Source organism: Oncorhynchus clarkii, chromosome 6 (assembly GCF_045791955.1).
Source record: "Oncorhynchus clarkii lewisi isolate Uvic-CL-2024 chromosome 6, UVic_Ocla_1.0, whole genome shotgun sequence".
Taxonomy (NCBI): domain Eukaryota; kingdom Metazoa; phylum Chordata; class Actinopteri; order Salmoniformes; family Salmonidae; genus Oncorhynchus; species Oncorhynchus clarkii.
Genome location: NC_092152.1, coordinates 14,923,922 through 14,946,229, shown reverse-complemented (window position 1 = coordinate 14,946,229; position 22,308 = coordinate 14,923,922). Strand labels below are relative to the sequence as shown.

Below are 22,308 nucleotides of genomic sequence, written 5' to 3'. Positions count from 1 at the left end.
CGAAATAAATTATTTAAATGTGAGACTTTTTCCCTCGCTCCATGTGTTTATCTTTTCTTTAACCTTTTTCGCTCTCTGTCTGTCCTGTCTGTCCTGTCTGTCTGTCTGTCTGTCTGTCTGTCTGTCTGTCTGTCTGTCTGTCTGTCTGTCTGTCTGTCTGTCTGTCTGTCTGTCTGTCTGTCTCTGTCTCTGTCTCTGTCTCTGTCTCTGTCTCTGTCTCTGTCTCTGTGTAGTACGGAATGTGGAGGAGGTGGAACAGCCTCTGGCCCAGGCTCTGGAGGGTTGGGTGCTGCAGCAGGCTGTGACAGGACTGACAAGTGGAGGCCAGCTAGAGCAGGCTGAGGCCCTCTGCTCTCAGGTACACACACACATACATGTTAAATACTGTTGAAGTAATATGGCTACAGGTTCATCTACCTCTCCTAAAGCCCATTCTTGTGGGAAGTTGCTATAGACCACCAAGTGCTAACAGTCAGTATCTGGATAATATGTGTGAAATGCTTGATAAGGTACAGTATGTGATATCAACAGAGAAGTATATTTTCTGGGTGATTTTAAATATTGACTGACTTTCATCAAGCTACCCACTCAAGAAAAAACGTCAAACTGTCAACCTACCAGGGTATTTACAAACAAATATAATTGCCATATCTAGGAAAACCACTGTTCCAAAGGCTGGCTAATATAATGTATAAGAGGTCATACAATAAGTTTTGTAGTGATTCATATGTTGATGATGTAAAGAATATTTGCTGGTCTGGTGTGTAAATGAGGAGCAACCAGACGCTGCACTTGACACATTTATGAAACTACTTATTCCAGTTACTAATAAGCATGCACCCATTAAGAAAATGACTAAAAACTGTTAAATCTCCTAGGATTGATGAGAAATTGAAAAATTGTATGGTTGAGAGGAATGAGGCAAAAGGTATGGCAATTAAGTCTGGCAGCCCAACTGATTGGCAAACATTCTGCAAATTAAGAAATCATGTGACTAAACTGAATAAAAAGAAACAACACCATGAAACAAAGATGAATGATAGTAAAAAGCTTTGGGGCACCTTTAAAATGAAATGTTGGGGAAAAGCCAACTGCTCCATCATTCATTGAATCAGATAGCTCATTCATCACAAAGCCCACTGATATTGCCAACTACTTTAATAACTTTTTCATTGGCAAGTTTAGCAAACTTAGGCATGACATGCCAGCAACAAACGCTGACACCACACATCCAAGTACATAGGACCAAATTATGAAAGACAAGAATTGTACTTTTTAATTCCGTCAAGTCAGTGTGGATGAGGTGAAAACATTATTGTCGTCTATCAATAATGACAAGCCACCGGGGTCTGACAATCTGGATGGAAAATACTGAGGATAATAGCAGACAACTCCTATTTGCCACATCTTCAATTTAAGCCTACTAGAGAGCGTGTGCCCTCAGGCCTGGAGGGAAGCTAAAGTCATTCTCGTACCCAATAATTGTAAAGCCCCCTTTCTGGCTCAAATAGCCGACCAATCTGCCTGTTACCAACCCTTAGTAAACTTCTGGATAAAATTGTGTTTGACCAAATACAATGCTATTTCACAGTAAACAACTTGACAACAGACTTTCAGCATGCCTATAGGGAAGGACATTCAACAAGCACAGCACTTACACAAATGACTGATGATTGGCTGATAAAAAATGATGATGAAATGATTGTGGGGGCTGTCTTGTTAGACTTCAGTGCACGTTTTGACATTATCGATCATAGTCTGCTGCTGGAAAAACATATGTGTACGGCTTTACACCCCCTGCTATAATGTGGATAAAGAGTTACTTCTCTAACAGAACACAGAGGGTGTTCTTTAATGGAAGCCTCTCAGACATAATCCAGGTAGAATCAGGAATTCCCCAGGGTAGTGTTGAGTAAAGCTAGAGTGCCTATGTATGTGGATGACTAAACACTATACATGTCAGCTACTACAGTGACTAAAATGACTGCAACACTTAACAAAGAGTTGCAGTTAGTTTCAGAGTGGGTGGCAAGGATTAAGTAAGCCCTAAATATTTCTAAAACTAAAAGCATTGTATTTGGGACAAATTATTCACTTAACCCTAAACCTCAACTAAATCTTGCAATGAATAATGTGGAATTTGAGCAAGTTGAGGAGACTAAACTGCTTGTAGTAACCCTGGATGGTAAACTGTCATGGTCAAAACATATTGATACAACAGTAGCTAAGATGGGGAGAAGTCTGTCCATAATAAAGTGTTAGTGCTGTTAAGAAGGCAGAGTATCAACAAGGCAGGTCCTACAGACCCTAGTTTTGTCGTACCTTGACTACTGTTCAGTCATGTGGTCAGGTACCACAAAGGACTTAGGAAAATTGCAATTGGCTCAGAACAGGGCAGCACGGCTCGCCCTTGGATGTACACAGAGGGCTAATATTAATAATATGCATGTCAATCTCTCCTGGCTCAGTGGCGGAGAGATTACAGTGACTTCATCAGTACTTGTATTTATGAGAGGTATTAACATGTTGAATACACCGAGCTGTCTGAACTACTGGCACACAGCTCGGACATCCATGCATAGCCCACAAGACGTGCCACCAGAGGTCTCTTCACAGTCCCCAAGTCCAGAACAGACTATGGGAGGCACACAGTACTACATAAAACCATGACTACATGGAACTCTATTCCACATCAAGTAACTGATGCATGCAGTAAAATTAGATTTTAAAAAACAGATTTAAAAACACCTTATGGAACAGCAGGACTGTGAAGCAACACAAACATAGGCACACACACGATAACATACACACTATACACACACATACACATGGAGTTAGTACTGTAGATATGTAGTAGTAGGGGCCTGAGGGCACACAGAGTGTTGTGAAATCTGTGAATGTATTGTAATGTTTTTAAAATTGTATAAACTGCCTCCATAAGAAATACAAATACACCCTGTACATGCAACAGTCATACGTCCCCTATACGCTCAGCACTTCCAAACCACATCCGTCATACATCTCTCTGAGCTCTGTAGTCTAATTTGAAAGTGAAGGAGTTTTCATGTTTGATCTCCTGAAGGTGTTCCTCCTCTCCTGCTATTCTCCCTCTAACCCCGTCTCTCCTCCCTCTAACCCCGTCTCTCCTGCCTCTAACCCCGTCTCTCCTGCCTCTAACCCCGTCTCTCCTGCCTCTAACCCCGTCTCTCCTCCCTCTAACCCCGTCTCTCCTCCCTCTAACCCCGTCTCTCCTCCCTCTAACCCCGTCTCTCCTCCCTCTAACCCCGTCTCTCCTCCCTCTAACCCCGTCTCTCCTCCCTCTAACCCCGTCTCTCCTCCCTCTAACCCCGTCTCTCCTCCCTCTAACCCCGTCTCTCCTCCCTCTAACCCCGTCTCTCCTCCCTCTAACCCCGTCTCTCCTCCCTCTAACCCCGTCTCTCCTCCCTCTAACCCCGTCTCTCCTGCCTCTAACCCCGTCTCTCCTCCCTCTAACCCCGTCTCTCCTCCCTCTAACCCCGTCTCTCCTGCCTCTAACCCCGTCTCTCCTCCCGTCTAACCCCGTCTCTCCTCCCGTCTCTCCTCCCTCTCCTCCCGTCTCTCCTCCCTCTAACCCCGTCTCTCCTCCCTCTAACCCCGTCTCTCCTCCCTCTAACCCCGTCTCTCCTCCCTCTAACCCCGTCTCTCCTCCCTCTAACCCCGTCTCTCCTCCCTCTAACCCCGTCTCTCCTCCCGTCTCTCCTCCCTCTAACCCCGTCTCTCCTCCCTCTAACCCCGTCTCTCCTCCCTCTAACCCCGTCTCTCCTGCCTCTAACCCCGTCTCTCCTCCCTCTAACCCCGTCTCTCCTGCCTCTAACCCCGTCTCTCCTCCCTCTAACCCCGTCTCTCCTCCCTCTAACCCCGTCTCTCCTCCCTCTAACCCCGTCTCTCCTGCCTCTAACCCCGTCTCTCCTGCCTCTAACCCCATCTCTCCTCCCTCTAACCCCATCTCTCCTCCCTCTAACCCCGTCTCTCCTCCCTCTAACCCCGTCTCTCCTCCCTCTAACCCCGTCTCTCCTCCCTCTAACCCCGTCTCTCCTCCCTCTAACCCCGTCTCTCCTCCCTCTAACCCCGTCTCTCCTCCCTCTAACCCCGTCTCTCCTGCCTCTAACCCCGTCTCTCCTGCCTCTTTCCCAGGTCCTGAGTGTGTCTCCTGAGCACCCCGCTGTAGTCCTGCTGTTGAGGCAGGTGCAGTGTGAACACCTCCTCCTGTCTAGTGCCGGTACTGCCCTGCCAGCTTCTGTCCTGGAGCAGCTCAGCAGTGCCGTCTCAGCCAATCACACCTCAGTGGCCGCCTGGCACGTGAGTCACACACACTGCTGACTGGGCGGGGTTGAAGCTATTGGCCTGGATGTCTGTAAAGTTTTGTTTGTTCGCGTCCTTCTTCCCTCACTTGTCTCTCCCCTCCTCTCTCAGTGGCTGGCGGAGGTGTATCGTACCCAGGGTCTGCTGGTACAGGCAGTAATGGCCTACAGACAAAGCCTGCAACTGGCCTCCCAGCTTGACCTCCACAGTGGGAAAATGGCATGTCTTCTGCGCCTAGCCCTGCTGGCCCTCAGCCCCTGCATGGTGAGTCTCCCTCTGGGACTAGCCCTACTGGGCATGGTGAGTCTCCCTCTGGGACTAGCCCTACTGGGCATGGTGAGTCTCTCTCTGGGACTAGCCCTTCTGGGCATGGTGAGTCTCTCTCTGGGACTAGCCCTTCTGGGCATGGTGAGTCTCTCTCTGGGACTAGCCCTTCTGGGTATGGTGAGTCTCTCTCTGGGACTAGCCCTTCTGGGCACGGGGAGTCTCTCTCTGGGACTAGCCCTTCTGGGCATGGTGAGTCTCTCTCTGGGACTAGCCCTACTGGGTATGGGGAGTCTCCCTCTGGGACTAGCCCTGCTGGGCACGGGGAGTCTCCCTCTGGGACTAGCCCTGCTGGGCACGGGGAGTCTCCCTCTGGGACTAGCCCTGCTGGGCACGGGGAGTCTCCCTCTGGGACTAGCCCCGCTGGGCACGGGGAGTCTCCCTCTGGGACTAGCCCCGCTGGGCACGGGGAGTCTCCCTCTGGGACTAGCCCCGCTGGGCACGGGGAGTCTCCCTCTGGGACTAGCCCTGCTGGGCACGGGGAGTCTCCCTCTGGGACTAGCCCTGCTGGGCACGGGGAGTCTCCCTCTGGGACTAGCCCTGCTGGGCATGGTGGGGATGATTGATTCAACATATTTAATACTGAACTTAATATAGGATTTTGTTGATGGAGTTTCTGGAATACCATGGGATGTTAAATGTACAGTTATTTACACATCCATGACAAGTCAAGAATGCGGAGTTTGTTTGTATTTGTATTCCAGTAAATTACACAATGTGAACCCTTTTTCCTAAAAATTTCTGAAATATGGTTAAACCAAGGTAGCCGGTGTATTGAGTCAGTTGTTAACACAAAACACACTCACACGGGCCCATCCCCCCAAATACAGAGACCAACAACAGAACACAAAAGACGGCATGTTAGTGAGGAATGACACACACACAATGATGGGACAACTGATCAAAGCCAAGTGGAAATGCAAACAGCACCAAGGGTATTCATTGTCCCTTTCAACAGCCCCAGTGTATGTACAGCTCTAAAAAGGGAGGTTTGAGTTATGCATCAGGCCTGTGAGCATAGCCGTGAGAAGTAGGGGTGCTGATGGTGCTGCAGCACCCCCTGAAAATATATCTATTTTTAAAAGGAAACAAATGTCCCACTGAAGTAGTTCAATGGGCCTTTACTAGGCCTGTATTAGTGGATCAATATAGCAGTCTGTAGGGAAGAAAAAAAATAAACCAAACATCTTCCTGTGGCTATGGCTGTGAGACTTTTTAAGAGGAATAGTGAACCTTGGTGAGAGAGGGGAATGAATGTTTCTCTTCCTGTGGGATGGTAATTATCTGTCTCTACCTGCTGAGCCCAAATTAGATTTCAGACAAAGCCTTGAGTAGCATTAGACAATTCCTTGATTAAACAGTGGAACATTGCATTGTCAAGGGACATTCACCTTCTGCTCACCTCAATGGAGGTATGAAATGTCTTTATTTTTTTTCTTGTGTGTTTCAGTCGAAAGTCCCTGGTGATGAATGGAAGGAGCTGGTTCTGGAGGCGACCACCGAGGCTCTGAAGCTGGGCCCCTCCCCTGTAGCCCTCCTTGTCCAGGCCCTGCTACACTTCGCCACCAAGATGTCCGCCAGGTGGGAACCCCTGCTACTCATCAGAGTGGCTGGCGATGTCCCAATTATCTCCTTTCTCCCAAAGTGTGGACTTATTCACTTCTTTACCAGTAGCTTCCTTTCAAGTTAGGAATCAGGAATATGGTGAAAACTCCCACTAGCCAATGTCTCCACCAAGCCAATGCATTTGGATTTATGGGAAGTAGTGAATGAGTGAACACTTCAGGATAAAGGAGATATTATTGGGATGTACCCATAATCTCCATTTCATATTCTCGCTCCTCGAACCATGACAGCAAATCTTCAATGCATGTGTTCAACAGTACAGTTGATATTACAGACAGCTTATTCTTGTGTGATACAACTTCATAACACATTCACAATAGTAAAAGACTGTGCACATCCACTGCAAACAACTCTCCTGTCGTCTGAATCGGATTGCTCTGATTGTTGATGTGGTCCAGGGAGACGAGGCGTTTGTTGGAGAGGCTGGTGTACTCCCAAGGTTACCCAGAGACTGTGGCGTGTGTGGCTCGCTGGTACCTCCTACGCCACCTGCATGCCAAAGACGACCTGGAGCTGATGGACGTGAGTACAGAATGAACCAATTACAGCCAAAAGATTTCCAAGAAGTATACAAGTATTCATGTGTGATTGTTTTAAAGACTAATGTAACAGTATTTGTGGTGAAAATGAGATGCCACATTTAATACAGGAGAAAGTAGTATATTTACTGTGTATTGATTGCTTGGTCTGTCGAAGCAGGGAGCACAGTTGAGGTCAGGTGTACTGTTTCAATAAGGAGCAGGCCAGCCAGGTGGGATGCACTGAGGTAGCAGCAGTTAGCTAGGGACTTCCAATCAGGTAACAGAAGATCATTAGCCTAATGTCTCAGAGGATGAAGTGATGAGGAGGGTCAGGTGGTCAAAACACTAGCCTCTGAAGATTGTATCTTGAAACGTTTTGAACAGCGCGGCAGTGGTCATATCATGCATAGGGTGTGTTCGTATGCATGAGATGACCTGCTACGCTGTTCAAAGGGTATTCTGCATGTAGGTAGAAGGTAGTGGTATGCAGTGAATTCATCCCTTAAAACATGTTCCTGTCACAATGTTTAGTGTTCCTATTCAGCAGTTTTACTTTGTGTGTCTTTAGACCCTGGTGGATGACGCCAAAGCCAGTGGAGACAGCAGACTGCTGGAGTTCCACACACGGCTCGCCTCTTGCTGACTGCCCACTACAGACTGACTGACTACCAGGGGGGGACAGCACAGCTCCATCCACAGCCAGCCACTCACTCTGCAAACAATGCATGACCTGAAGTCAACAATGTATCTCCTTCATTGCCTGACTCTTGTGCTTTCTCTGTCTTTCACAATCGTGTCAAAGGTTTACAGTACTTATGGTATTTGTATGCAATAGATTAGTTTAGGCAATCAGTTCTTACTATGGGATATTGAGATTTGGGAATAACACCAACAGGAGGCACTGAGGGTCAAAACACTAGCCTCTGAAAATGGTATCTTAACTTTTTGAGCAGCGCGGCAGGATGTAGAGGAGTGGTCATATCATGCATAGGTTATGTTGTCGCCTATGTATGATCGTATGCATGAGATGACCACTCCTCTATATCCTGCCATGATGTTCAAAGGGTATTCTTCATGTAGGTAGAAGGGAGGCACGGGAGTGGTAAGCAGTGAACACATTCCTGTCACAATGTTTTGCTTCCAGGGTGTAACAGTTTAACTTCAAGTTCTTAGAGGTGCATTCTGTAGCTTTAAGTTAATTTCTCCAGTGGCAACTCACAGTACCACAAACACATTCAGCCAAAAAACAAATGGGTACATTTGGATGCACCCAAACCTACACCTTCAGATTCAGCACTTTTGACCAGAAAAAAATAACTCAATTCCAAAACATATGTATGGTCTCCCTACAGCTTCTGGTGAATGCTCACTTGTTAACCCATATTTAACTGATCACTTACTAAATGCCTTGACTGACACTTGATATTGACAGACAAACAAGATAGTGTTTCAATTTATGTAGTTGGCTAATTAAGAATGTAAGCTTTGTTATTGCACTATGCTGTTGATCATGTAGGAAAGTGCCTTCAGAGCATGAGCTATATTAACATATCTGCTTTTGGGTGTCGCCTTAAGACAGAAAGGATGTATCACTTGATAACATGTTTAATTTGCGCTCAAAGCCAACCCACTGGTGCGGAAGGCCACCCTTGATGTATATGCTCTAAGCCTGCCCATGAGTCAGGACTGAAGATGGTTGAAATCACATCACACGCCACTGGGTCTCAAACTCCTTAGATTCCAGTGTAGTTTGCACTGTGCATACTGAGGAAATTGTGTTTAAAACGAGGCACTTTCTCCGAAACGCATCAGCAATAAATATAATTGAAGGAAATTAAGCTGCTGTCCTGAACCTGCTTTTACAATTGTTGCTTCTTTATTTCACGTGAATGCTGTCACACATTGCCAAATGATATCATGTAACCACTGCCATAGCTATATGTAAGAGAACCACAAACCCTATGAGGAAAAAGCATTTTAACTTTGGAGCTCATGTATTTCATATGAAATGGATCAAATCAAACAATTTGCCACATGCGCCGAATACAACAAGTGTAGACTTTACCGTGAAATGCTTACTTACAAACTCTTAACCAACAGTGCAGTTCAAGAAGAAGAAAATGTACAAAGTGATATTAGTTATACTGCAGGAATAAAAAGCCAATACACAGTACCAGTCAAGTTTACACCTACTCATTGAAAGGTTTTTCTTTATTTTTACTATTTTCTACATTGTAGAATAATAGTGAAGACATTAGAACTATGAAATAACATGGAATTATGTAGTAACCAAACAATTGTTAAATCAAAATAGATTTTACATTATTCAAAGTAGCCACCCTTTGCCTTGATGACAGCTTTGTGCACTCTTGGCATTCTCTCAACCAGCTTCACCTGGAATGCTTTTCAAACAGTCTAGAAGGAGTTCCCACATATGCTGAGCACTTGTTGGCTGCGTTTCCTTCACTCTGTGGTCTAACTCATCCCAAACCATCTCAATTGGGTTGAGGTCGGGTGATTGTGGAGGCTAGGTCATCTGATGCCATCACTCTCCTTGGTCAAATTGCCCTTACACAGCCTGGAGGTGTGTTTGGAGTTCATTGTCCTGTTGAAAATCAAATTATAGTCCTACTAAGCGCAAACTACATGGGATGGTGTATCGCTGCAGAATGCTGTGGTAGCCATGCAGGTTAAGTTTGCCTTAAATTCTAAATAAATCACTGACAGTGTCACCAGCAAAGCACCTCCATGCTTCACAGTGTGAACCACACATGCAGAGATCATCCGTTCACCTACTCTACGTCTCACAAAGACATGTTGGTTGGAACTAAAAATCTCAAATTTGGACTCATCAGACCAAAGGACAGAGTTCCACCGGTCTCATGTCCATTGCTCGTGTTTCTTGGCCCAAGCAAGTCTCTTCTTATTATTGATGTCTTTAAGTAGTGGTTTCTTTGCAGAAACTCAACCATGAAGGCCTGATTCACGCAGTCTGCACAGTTGATGTTGAGATGTCTGTTACTTGAACTCTGTGAAGCATTAATTTGGGCTGCAAGTTCTGAGGCTGGTAACTCGATTGAACTTATCTTCAGTGGCAGAGGTATCTCTGGGTCTTCCTTTCCTGTGGCGGTCCTCATGAGAGACAGCTTCATCAAAGTGCTTGATGGTTTTTGCGACTGCACTTGAAGAAACTTTCAAAGTTCTTGACATTTTCCAGGTTGACTGACCTTCATGTCTTAAAGTAATGATGGACTGTAGTTTCTCTTTGCTTATTTGAGCTGTTCTTGCCATAGTATGGACTTATAGGGGCTATGTTATGTATACAGGGGTGGTACACAACTGATTGGCTCAAATGCATTAAGGAAAGAAATTCCACAAATTAACTTTTAACAAGGCACACCTGTTAATTGAAATGCATTCCAGGTGACTACCTCATCAAGCTGGTTAAGAGAATGCCAAGAATGTGCAAAGGTTGGCTACTTTAAAGAATCTCATAAAATATATTTTGATTTAACTCTTCACTATTATTCTGCAAAAATTTTAAAAAAAACCTGGAATGAGTAGGTGTGTCCAAACTTTTGACTGGTACTGTACAAGTACATGCTATGTGTCTTCGTTGATCCCCTCTGGCACATCATTGTTCACCAAAACAGCCACATGTGGAGATAAAAGGTTTGTTCAGGAGATACATTCTGGCCACATGATGTACAGCATATATTTTACAGAATAATAAAATATTAGGTCCCTGAGATACATGTATGCAATAACACACCACCGAAGACTACTAGACCATGACACATCACTGCTACTCCTTGTCTTCTACCCCCCCCCCCCCCCCCCCCCCCCCCCCCCCCCCCCGTGTCAGGCACTGGCAGAGCAGGTGTGTTTGGTCATTAGGGTGCAGATGTTCTGTCCGCAGCCCCAGCACGGGAGCAGCGTATGTGTGTGATCTGGTGTGGTTTTCCTCTTGCACAGGGTACACACACCCCCAGCCACCGCAACCTGCATGTCTCCACCCCTTCCAATCCCAGCCCGCTTCTGTGAAACCAACTGCTTTAGCTCAGCCAGGATGGTGGGGTTGGGCGCCTTGGCGATGCTAGTGACCACGACACGCTGGGGGTCAAACACACAGTCCTCCTCCAGGCCGCTGGGCACAGATTGCATGCCACAGTTGGGGGGAACCCATGCGGTGTCGTACCCTGCTGCGTTCCAGCTCTTTTGCATAGGGTGGTTGTCTTTGTCGATGCGTTTCACGCGACCAGCGTTAACACGCAGCTGCAGCACCACACGATTTGAGGGGGGGGATTTTAGCGGGTAGCGCTCTGCCTTCTGCTGGTTGCGGCTCACGTACACACCGGGGCCCAACATGCCATCAGGGGACTGGCGGAAGCCATTGGTGATGATGAGCCGAGCAGTCTGGACATTGGTGCCATGGTACATAGTGTAAGAATCCCCCTTTTGAGGCTCCTGCTCTGCCCCCAGTTCCAACACCAGGGATTTGTCATCGTACACCACGTCCCAGCCAAAGAACGTCAACGACATCCTAGAATGGAATTAATTGGACAGTCAAAACAAAATATTCTTCAGGGTGTATATGGGAGCCAAATAGAACTTCGAATGAATGGAACGGTTTAAAATTATATTATTAAGTGTAGGCATACTGCCTGGCATTGGTGTAAAGTGCTTTAAAGTGGCAATATGTAACTTTTTGGGCGACCTGACCAAATTCACACAGAAACGTGAGTTATAGATCTATCATTCTACTTGAAAGCACGTTTGTTCTATGTGCGTTATTTCAATGCTTCCCATTCTTAAGTTTTGTTTTTGCATCTTTTACTTTCAGTTTAGTACACAACCTTCAAACCGCTGAAAATATAATATTTTTGCTTTTGAAAAATATGATGGTACAACGATTCTCTTAACTATGCTAACTTATTTTGTCACATAAACTGAAATTAGGCAAACTATTACAGCAACCAGGAAATGGCAGTGATTTCTGCATAGTGCAACTTTAAGTAAAAATACTTTAAAGTACTACTTAAGTAGTTGACAACATTTATTTTTACTCCACTACATTCCTAAAGAAAATGTTATTTTTACCCCATACATTTTTGACACCCAAAAGTACTGTTACATTTCTAATGATTCCTTATCAGGCTGAGAAAATGGTCCAATTCACGCACTTATCAAGACAATGTCCTAGTCATCTCTACTGCCTCTGATCTGTCACTCACTAAACACAAATGTTTTGTTTGTAAATTATGACTGAGTGTTGGAGTGTGCCCCTGGCTACCCATACATTTTTAAAACAAGTCAATAGTGCCGTCTGGATTTTTTAATATAAGGAATGCGAAATTATTTCTATGTTTACTTTTACTTTTGATAATTAGATGTATTTGAGCAATTACTTTTACTTTTACGTTTGATACTTAAGTATATTTAAAACCAAATACTTTTAGACATTTAATCAAGTAGTATTTCACTGGGTGACTTTTACTTTTACTTGAGTCCTTTTCTATTAGTGTCAATATGTAACTTTTTGGGCAACCAACCACATACAAATGTGAGTCATAGATCTATAATGTCACTTGAAAACAAGTCTAAAGTGGTCGCTCTGTTATTTCTATGCTTTCCGTTCTTAAGTTTCGTTTTTGAGTCTTTGTCTTTCGGGTTTTGTACACCAGCTTCAAACAGCTGAAACAGCAATATTTTTGGTTATGGAAAATATATTTCACAGCGGTTTGGATGTTACAATGATTATCTACACTATACTAGCTTATTTTGTCACATAAACTGAAATTAGGCAAACTAGAGTTTTAGCAACCAGGAAATGGCGGAGAGAATTCCGCATAGTGCAACTGTAAGGTATCTTTACTGTTACTCAAGTATGACAATTTGTTATTTTTTCCACCACTGCATCCTGATCTCATCATCCCTGTCTATCCCTACAGTGGACCCTAACAGATATAGCCTACTGTAGCATACATTTAAATTACGCTAGAATGTCATATTTATAGTCATATTTAATTTATGTCTTATACATTATACACAGCTGCTAAAACATGCAACTGTATGGACCACAGACAATGGCATAACCATAACAGACAGAAATAAAATAAATATTAGTTTAGTTTCAGCCAAGTCCTATCAAAAAGGTTTCCAAATTAGTATTACATGTATATTAGTGTTTTTCTTACCTGTACAGCAATGCGTCGGCGAAGTTCGATCTGAGCAATTCTACTTTCGCTTTCTGTACAACAAAATTGAAAGTAGCCTAAACTAATGAAATGGCACTACGTTCTGAAAACGGGAACGTGTCGCAATAATAGAGCTAGACGCCGTACAGACCACATAATTGGGCCTATATCTTAGAACTCGTAATGCATATGATTCCCATAGAGAATTCCTCTAGAATTAATTATTGCAACAGTTGCAAGCTCAACTCGGCAACTAACAACTTGGAGGACACTTTTGGGCTGCGTATCAATAGTGAAACTATTTCCTCTCCTCCTCACCTTAATATGAAATATGAAACCCACTGACTCCATGTCATCTACAAGACCCTGCTAGGTAAAGTCCCCCCTTATCTCAGCTCGCTGGTCACCATAGCATCTCCCACCTGTAGCACACGCTCCAGCAGGTATATCTCTCTAGTCACCCCCAAAACCAATTCTTTCTTTGGCCGCCTCTCTTTCCAGTTCTCTGCTGCCAATGACTGGAACGAACTACAAAAATCTCTGAAACTGGAAACACTTATCTCCCTCACTAGCTTTAAGCACCAACTGTCAGAGCAGCTCACATATTACTGCACCTGTACATAGCCCACCTATAATTTAGCCCTATCAACTACCTCTTTCCCAACTGTATTTAATTTATTTATTTATTTTGCTCCTTTGCACCCCATTATTTTTATTTCTACTTTGCACATTCTTCCATTGCAAAACTACCATTCCAGTGTTTTACTTGCTATATTGTATTTACCTTGCCACCAAGGCCTTTTTTGCCTTTACCTCCCTTCTCACCTCATTTGCTCACATTGTATATAGACTTGTTTATACTTTATTATTGACTGTATGTTTGTTTTACTCCATGTGTAACTCTGTGTTGTTGTATCTGTCAAACTGCTTTGCTTTATCTTGGCCAGGTTGCAATTGTAAATGAGAACTTGTTCTCAACTTGCCTACCTGGTTAAATAAAGGTAAAATAAAAATAAATAAATAAATAAATATAAGGTTATATCAAATAGTGAATAAGGTGCTGGAGTATAATACAGCAAATTCAGGGGTAGCCCTGACACAAACCCGGTCCAGCGACTGTCAAGCCAACACCTTAACCATTTATGCCAAGAGGTCCAAGCCTCTTGATAAGGTTGTTACATGTTGGGTTAAAGTTGCTACGTTACCATTACCCCCTTCCTTTGGGAGAGCGTGTCTCCATGCTTCTCTATACCAAGTCCCTCACATGTACACAGCTCTCTGATTGCTCCACCCACCATCCCACTTCTGACACCAATGGAGCGAATTCAAGGGGTAGCACCAACCGTGACTTTAACCACCCTGGTCCAGCGACTATCAAGTCAGCAACTTAACTGTTACGCCAAAAGGTCCAAACCTCTTGACAAAGTCGCTAAAGATATTCTGGATAGGGAGAGTCAGTCCCTGCAACATGACTTCATAGACTTCCCCACATGCTATGCTGGCTGCTGCTGTGTAGAACATTAAGAACCTCGTCAATTATGCCATGTCCTCCCCCCTACTTCCCCCTTGCCTCCTCCAAAGACAGCGTGAAGAATTGAAGGGTCTGAAGAGCTAGCTTCACAGCTGTATAAAGCTGAGACTGGGGTGTGATTCATGACTGGGTTTTTTGTTTCCCATTGGTTCTAGGAATGAAGCCATAAGTTTCCTGACTGTTAAAACAAAACGTTTTTTAGACATTCTGAGAATAGAAGTGAAAATTTCACCTTTTCCGGGAACTATACCTTTTAGGTTGCAGTTAGGTTCGCAAATGTTTTTCTATGGTTCCCATAAAGTAATTATTTTGGTTTTATTAACGTTCTGAGAACAGAAATTATAGGTTATATGAAGGTAATTAAATAACGTTCTGAGAACATGTTTCAATAATTCTGCTAGCTTTGGGTTAACTGTTTTGAACTCCAAGCACAGATAGAACACATGGAATTTAATTTGCTTAGGTATTAATCATGCAAACACATGTCTTTTTTATTGTGGCATGGCGTCAATGAGATTCAAACCATTGATCTTCTGCGCTCTATCCATGGAATTAGTCCACTGTCCACCAGGATGGCCTTGTTTTTTTTTTTACTCATACAAAGCTGTTCATTTTAGTCTATTCAAACAGACCCCATTTCAAAGGAAACAAGCACTCATTAAGATCATGTGTGGCCAAGTAGTGGGTGTGGCCAACACACCTGAACACAGTTAACAAGATAGAGGACAGAGGGAGTTTTGTTGAGCTGGGAACATTATGTAAATGTTTTTAAATAACATTCTTAGAATGTTACAAATGTTTTATTGTGTTTTTTTATGGAAAGTTTACTTAATGTGCTGAGAACATGACAAATAAAACCATGAGGAAACCTGCAGAAAATGTTATTCTGAAGTAATGGAATTCCCACAGAAGAATGTTGTTTCTTAAAGTGAAAAATTTGAGAACATTGCTTTAAATAGAACCATGAGGAAACCTGTAGAAAACATAATGCTGAACTACTGAAATTCCCACAGAAGTACATTGTTTCTTAATGTTCTCTGAACAATGTGAGAACATTACTGTAAATAGAACCATGAGGAAACCTGTAGGAAACGTTATAGGAAGATTGTATGCAAAATAACCATGAGACAATCACGTTCTCACCAAGCTCTAAGAAACATATATGGTTTTCAGAATGTTATGTGCCAGCTGGTTAGAGCAAGTGCCAGCTCCTTGGAGCAATGGGCTAGAAATCGGCATCAAGAAATTGGCATGAGGACCAAACCCAGGCAGAGGTTAATATTTTTTATGGGATTTATAGTAAAGAAATGTATTTTAACTGTAATGTACTTTCATCCAAAATAATTCCAGCATCTGAACAGTGCACTGTGCACCCGCCAACTTTCCTTCAATTAGCAAGTGGCTGAAACCCTCACTGGAGAAAGCATCCGGGCGAGAGAAACAGCGCCTCTCTGTCTTACTATATGTAGCCCATGTATCTGATGCCGTCTGGCCAAAAAAGAGTATGACATGCCATAATAAAACCACCTGTGGGCCGCCAGTTGGGGATCCCTGCCCGAGAGTCTTTTGACCCACAGCTGGGTTTCTACTAAGCTAAGATATGGAATTGTTTTAAGATTGTTATACAAGGACCATTTTGCTATTTGATTTTGCATTTAAGACCCCTGTAGTTAAGAAAATATCTATAATTATTTGATTAAATATTGCATTTGTCCTTACTGCTATTAGCCCATAGAAACGCATTGATTAACAGATTCATACATGGTAAAACAGATAGTCAAAAATGTAATAAAAAGTAAGTATGTTTAGAAGTGTATGTTCTATATCTTAAAGATGTAAGAATTGTAACAAATATTCACAACCAGTATACCATTGAAATGTATTTTCCAGACCAGTATTGGGTTACCTTTAGACGAGTCCCATTGACAATTGTGGAGGGGTCATATTAGTGTGTATTCCAAACTGTTCGGACAATACATACACTACCATTCAAAAGTTTGGGTTGACTTAGAAATGTCCTTGCTTTTGAAAGAAAAGCTATTTTTTTGTCCATTAAAATAGCAAAACACCAGTCTCAACATCAAAGTGAAGAGGTGACTCCGGGATGCTGGACTTCTCGGCAGAGTTGCAAAGAAAAAGCCATATCTCAGACTAACCAATAAAAATAAAATATTAAGATGGGCAAAAGAACACAGACACTGGACAGAGGAACTCTGCCTAGAAGGCCAGCATCCTGGAGTCGCCTCTTCATTGTTGACGTTGAGGCTGGTGTTTTGCGGGTACTATTTAATGAAGCTGCCAGTTGAGGACTTGTGAGGCGTCTGTTTCTCAAACGAGACGCTCTAACGTACTTGTCCTCTTACTCAGTTGTGCACCGGGGCCTCCCACTCCTCTTTCTATTCTGGTTAGAGCCCGTTTGTGCTGTTTTGTGAAGGGAGTAGTACACAGCGTTGTACGATATATTCAAGTCTCTTGGCAATTTCTCACTTGGAATAGCCTTCATTTCTAAGAACAAGAATAGGCGGACAAGTTTCAGAAGAAAGTTCTTTGTTTCTGGACATTTTGAGCCTGTAATCGAACCCACAAATGCTGATGCTCCAGATACTCAACAAGTCTAAAGAAGGCCAGTTTTATTGCTTCCTTAATCAGCACAAAAGTTTTCAGCTGTGCTAACATAATTGCAAAAGGGTTTTCTAATGATCAATTATCCTTTTAAAATGATCAACTTTGATTAGCTAACACAACGTGCCATTGGAACACAGGAGTGATGGTTACTGATAATGGGCCTCTGTACGCCTATGTAGATATTCCATTAAAATATCAGCCTTTTCCAGCTACAATAGTCGTTTCCAACATTGAGAATGTCTGCACTGTATTTCTGATCAATTTGATGTTATTTTAATGGACAAAAAAATATGCTTTTCTTTCAAAAGCAAGGACATTTCTAGGTGACCCCAAACTTTTGAACGGTAGTGTATGTTTTTCTGAGAAGAACAATTTTCTCCTGGTCTGACAAACACAGCAGTAGCTCAGCCACCTTCCACCGCAGATGCGGAAGGCGGACATCGGCAGAGGCGGTGGATTGAGACGCAACACATGCAACACAAAACACCAGATATTTTTTATCTTAAACAGATGGATTTTGATGGGGATTTATTTTTTTATTTCATATGCATCGAGGGAGCATGGGCGGGGGCCTCAAGCAGAGATGTATTTATTAAATGTTTATGCTCAGCTCATGAGGCCCCTTGATGTTGTGAGCAGTAGCAGTGTGTGGATAAAATCACTGGGGAAGCCGAGCTAAGCCAGTAAAATTATTACAACCTATCTTGTGATAATTGCGTTGTTTGCCCTATACCACATTTTTCTGCCTGCGTGACTGTTGTCTTTTTGCTGTCTCTGCCTTATTTTATATCACGGTGGCGCATGTCCACGGTGGCACATACTCTTTTGGTCCAGACAACATCAGATACATGGGCTACACATACTGAAACAGAGGGGTGCTGTTTCCCTCTCTCTGATGATTTCTCTGGTGAGATTCTTATGAAAACACAGAGAGACGAAAGATAAATTATTTTATAATTGTTATTTTTTTATTGGTCAAATATTTGGAGAAGCCTGTGTTCCCTTGTCATCCGTGACTACACACCACTGGATGTTAGGCCTGAGGCAGTTGCCTTTTCTGCCTCATGGTAAGTCTGACAGAGCCTACCATCAGCCTCCAACAACTCTGTGCTTGAAGGCTCTATGGAAGGGCCTGTTACATCTTCATTTGTTAATTAAGGTTCTGGGTGTCAAGGATTTTCAGCATTTCATGAGTGTGTTTTTCTAGCAGGCCCTGCACTTGGATGGGAGGAGGCACTCCAAGTGGGCTCCCTTGGGTAATTATTCCAGTGACCATCTCAGTAACAGCCTTTCACACACACTGTTTTATTGGTCTGCATGCCAGGACTTCATTCAGCTGCACTCAGATACTCAGAGCCTCCTCAACAGAAATTCTTTGCCAGGCTTTGTCCACTGGAGAGGAGAGAGACAGCCACCTGTCCTCTGCATTCACACAAACCCAAAGGTTGGTTGCAGAGCAAAGTCCCCCAAAAGATCAGTGAAAGTTAGCTTCCCACAAAGGCTTTCTGTGAGTAGTGGCACAATATTCTCAATGACTCAATATAGCTGCCTCAACAGTGCAATGTTATGTCTTAACCCATAGCTTCACATATACAGAATGCCTCAATGGTGCAATGTTATGTCTTAACCCATAGCTTCTCAAATACAGAATGCCTCAATGGTGCAATGTTATGTCTTAACCCATAGCTTCTCAAATACAGAATGCCTCAATGGTGCAATGTTATGTCTTAACCCATAGCTTCTCAAATACAGAATGCCTCATTACTCTCATTGAGTGTTTCCTCTAGACAAAGAGGCAATGAGGAAGCCTCTAGGGTGTGTGTGTTTGTATATATCTGTGTCTGTCTGTGTGCGTGCGTGTGTGTGAGTGAGTGGTTTGAAGGGGCTGGTCTGTGCAACAGGACGTGCTCAAGCTACCAATGATCCTCACCCTGGAAGTATTTTTCTAAGTATCTGCCTCATTCATGACCTGTTACCAGAGCCAGGCCATGGCGGAATAGACACAGATGGATTACCTGCTTGGGCCTGATCAAATATTTTTATTTGACTGACAGTGAAATGCTTACTTACGGGCCCTTCCCAACAAAAATAATAAAATAGAAGGTTAACATGAGGAATAACGATAGTCAAGATATGTACAATAAATACACAGAGAGTAGCGATAACTTGGCTATATACACGGGGTACCAGTACCGAGTCAATGTGCAGTAGTATGAGATAAATAAGGGAAATGTCACGCCCTGACCATAGTTTACTTTGTATTTTCTATGTTTTGATTGGTCAGGGTGTGATCTGAGTGGGTATTCTATGTTTCATGTCTTGTTTGTCTATTTCTATGTTCAGCCTGATATGGTTCTCAGTCAGAGGCAGGTGTTCGTCATTGTCTCTGATTGGGAACCATATTTAGGTAGCCTGGGTTTCACTGTGTGTTTGTGGGTGATTGTTCCTGTCTATGTGTTTTTCACCAGATAGGCTGTTTAGGTTTTCGTTACGTCCGTTACGTTTTGTTTTGTAGTATTGTATTGGAGATTCGTGTTTCGTATTATTAATAAACATGGATCGTAAACCACACGCTGCATTTTGGTCCGACTCTCCTTCTCATCAAGAAGACCGTTACAGGAAATATATTTACATATGGGTAGGGGTAAAGTGACAAGATCTTAGTGTTTCCATTGTAAAAATAACAAGAGGGCTTAAACATAAAATAATGGTCTTGCCTATTCACTCATAATGGCTTACATTTCCCATTTCCCAAGGAGAGAGCTACTGAATATATTGTATTGCTTGGACCTCCTTGATGTAGGGGCTTTGACCTAGTGCCTTGATGGAGTTACCAACAGGTCAATGTTTTAGGTGGAATACAGTGTGTATTACTGTTATATTCTGTTGCGTAGAAAACAGCATTATACTATTTGTAATTCTTCATCTGTGAACTATAGCTGTACCATTCATTAATGGTTTAGGTTACAGTCTTGAGTAGTGTAGAAGAAAAAGAAACGCACACCTATTAAGACGAGGTGCTGGCTAGCGGAGTAGAAAACTTGAAAATAAAAGAGCCGCACACTCTAGGAGCTCAGATGCAACAATTTAATTACCAACATTTCGACAGCCAAGCTTTTCTTCATCGGGGTATACAGTCTTGAGTAGGGCATCTATCAGAATAGCTCAGTCCCTCTCACTGAGTTTCAGCTGCTGCTGAGACAGACAGAAACCACAGAGGCATTAAATTAAATAACCTTCAGACAAAGCTCATACACCACAACGTAGTCCCCCTCACACTGTGGAGCCAGAGGATGTTACCTTCATCTGCCGATAAACAGTATGACTCAGTTGTTTCTCTAAAGGATTGTAAAGGTTAGTGTCCGTGTTGTGTGTGTTAAGAGGAGTTACTGTAAGAGCACTAGACAAGGCCTGCTGGGCCTCCAGGAGCTGTGATGTGGCTGTGCAGGTCAGCTGTTTCTCTGGCCCTGGGCCTGCTCCATACACACACAAACACACACACAAACACACACAAACACAAAGGATGAAAACATATTCAGCAACACTTTTGAGGCAAATTAGAGTCCAGACAGACAACTGCGACTTCAAACCCGGCCCCTGCGTGACCTGTACATGTTGTTTGTGCTGTGTGCTCTGTATAGTGACCTGCATGTGTGCATGATTAGAATGGCATAATGTGTCAAGTCGCCTGTGACCTCATGCTTTTTTTGAGTCAGTGTTGTTGTGGTTTTGTTCTCTTGCCTTTGCTGTTGGCGACCCACTTACCTCCAGTTTTCAATCATTTTTATGGCCGTTCTGGACCACTCCTCTAGAGTTAATGTGCCGCAATACCAGTGATTTTCCGCCCGGCTCTAGATGTCTCAAGTTTTGAGGGAGCGTGCAATTTGCATGCTGACTGCAGGAATGTCCACCATAGCTGTTGCCAGATAATTTAATATGAATTTCTCTACCATAAGCCACCTCCAGCATCGTTTTAGAGAATTTCTGTCTGTAATAAAGCCCTTTTGTGGGGAAAAACTCCTTCTGACTGGCTGGGCCTGGCTCCCAAGTGGTGGACTAGGCTAAAATCCCCTTTCACTGTTTGTCCAGCACAAAAAGTCTGTTTTTACTGCAGTCCTCATCCCTATAATATACTGCATGTATTCAGCGAGAGAAAACGTTGATTCCTTCAGTAAAGGAAGATAAAATGAAAGGGAGATACCTTCACGCATCTTCTTGTGACGTGCTTGGTCAGGTTGAGTGTGACCTACAAGCAGTCCGGTTGGTCAGAGTCTCTCACCTTGGTGTCCATCTCTCCCAATCTCTCCCAATCTCTCTCTCAACACAATGCTGCAAGGCAAACGCAGCGTGCCATTGGAAATGAATGTACTTCTAGTGTACCAAAATGTAAACTGTCGGTGTGATCGAGGCATCACACCAACAGTGTTATTGCAATTTGGTACACCAAAAGTACATTCATTTCCAATGGCACGCTGTGTTTGCCTTGCAGCATTGTGTTGCAGAGGCAGTTGCAGTGCGTTGTGTGTGTGTTGTATACATTGGATTTATCGAACGTATGCATTAAACTGTGTGCGTAGACGGCTAGACAGAAATGGTAGGATAAGGTGGATGTTGAACACATCCAGATGATGCTGCATACCATTTAGCTCTATGACACTGTAGGTGTGTCTGGGCGTTAGTGTTACATTTACACAATGGTTATAAATCAGGCCCCTGGCCTGACTATCTCTGGCAACCATGCAGAAAGTTTCATGGAGTCAACAATTAGCCCATGTAAGCTAACATGTTTTAGATTGCTAAATCTAGCCAGCTGTCTAATCATGTAGTAATCATGGTCAAATTGATTTTGTTAGTCACTCTCACTCAGATATCATGTTAAAAATGGCTAACATTTCTCTCCACCCTATGGCAAAATGTGTAGAATTGCATGAAATGAGTTATACAATTTCAACATTTTCTCTCCTCCCCATGGATAATGTGTAGAATTGCATGAATCTTGCTTATAACGGAAACATTATTTCTACGCCCTGAGGCAAAGTGTGTAGAAATGCAGGAAAATAGCTAACACTAAAAATATTTCCTTCCACTTTAAAGAAAGAGAAGAATCCCGCTTAAGGCCCCAAAAAGGCTAGGGACAATCATA

General features: G+C 43.3%; 2 protein-coding genes across 2 annotated transcripts in view; one reads left to right on the top strand and one right to left on the bottom strand.

The window, feature by feature from the left end:
• LOC139410651 (SKI3 subunit of superkiller complex) overlaps positions 1-8,650 on the top strand; it is a 37,149-nt gene extending 28,499 nt beyond the window's left edge. The window contains exons 36-41 of the mRNA XM_071156013.1: positions 234-358; positions 4,174-4,338; positions 4,453-4,605; positions 6,116-6,246; positions 6,690-6,813; positions 7,381-8,650. Coding sequence (XP_071012114.1) covers positions 234-358; positions 4,174-4,338; positions 4,453-4,605; positions 6,116-6,246; positions 6,690-6,813; positions 7,381-7,455 — 773 coding nt within the window. The 3' untranslated portion in view covers positions 7,456-8,650. The remainder of the gene's footprint in view (positions 1-233; positions 359-4,173; positions 4,339-4,452; positions 4,606-6,115; positions 6,247-6,689; positions 6,814-7,380) is intronic.
• A 19-nt stretch (positions 8,651-8,669) lies between these two features.
• LOC139410653 (grass carp reovirus (GCRV)-induced gene 2p) lies at positions 8,670-13,322 on the bottom strand. Its single transcript, XM_071156015.1, has 2 exons — positions 13,010-13,322; positions 8,670-11,355 (listed from the first exon to the last, which is right to left on the bottom strand). Exon 2 carries the CDS (start codon positions 11,352-11,354, stop codon positions 10,674-10,676), a length of 681 nt encoding a protein of 226 aa, XP_071012116.1. The 5' UTR covers position 11,355; positions 13,010-13,322; the 3' UTR covers positions 8,670-10,673.
• Between the last annotated feature and the right edge of the window lie 8,986 nt (positions 13,323-22,308).

Coding starts and splice junctions, on each gene's coding strand:
- LOC139410653 (XM_071156015.1), bottom strand. CDS start 11,354: ATGTCGTTGACGTTCTTTGGCTGGGACGTGGTGTACGATGACAAATCC.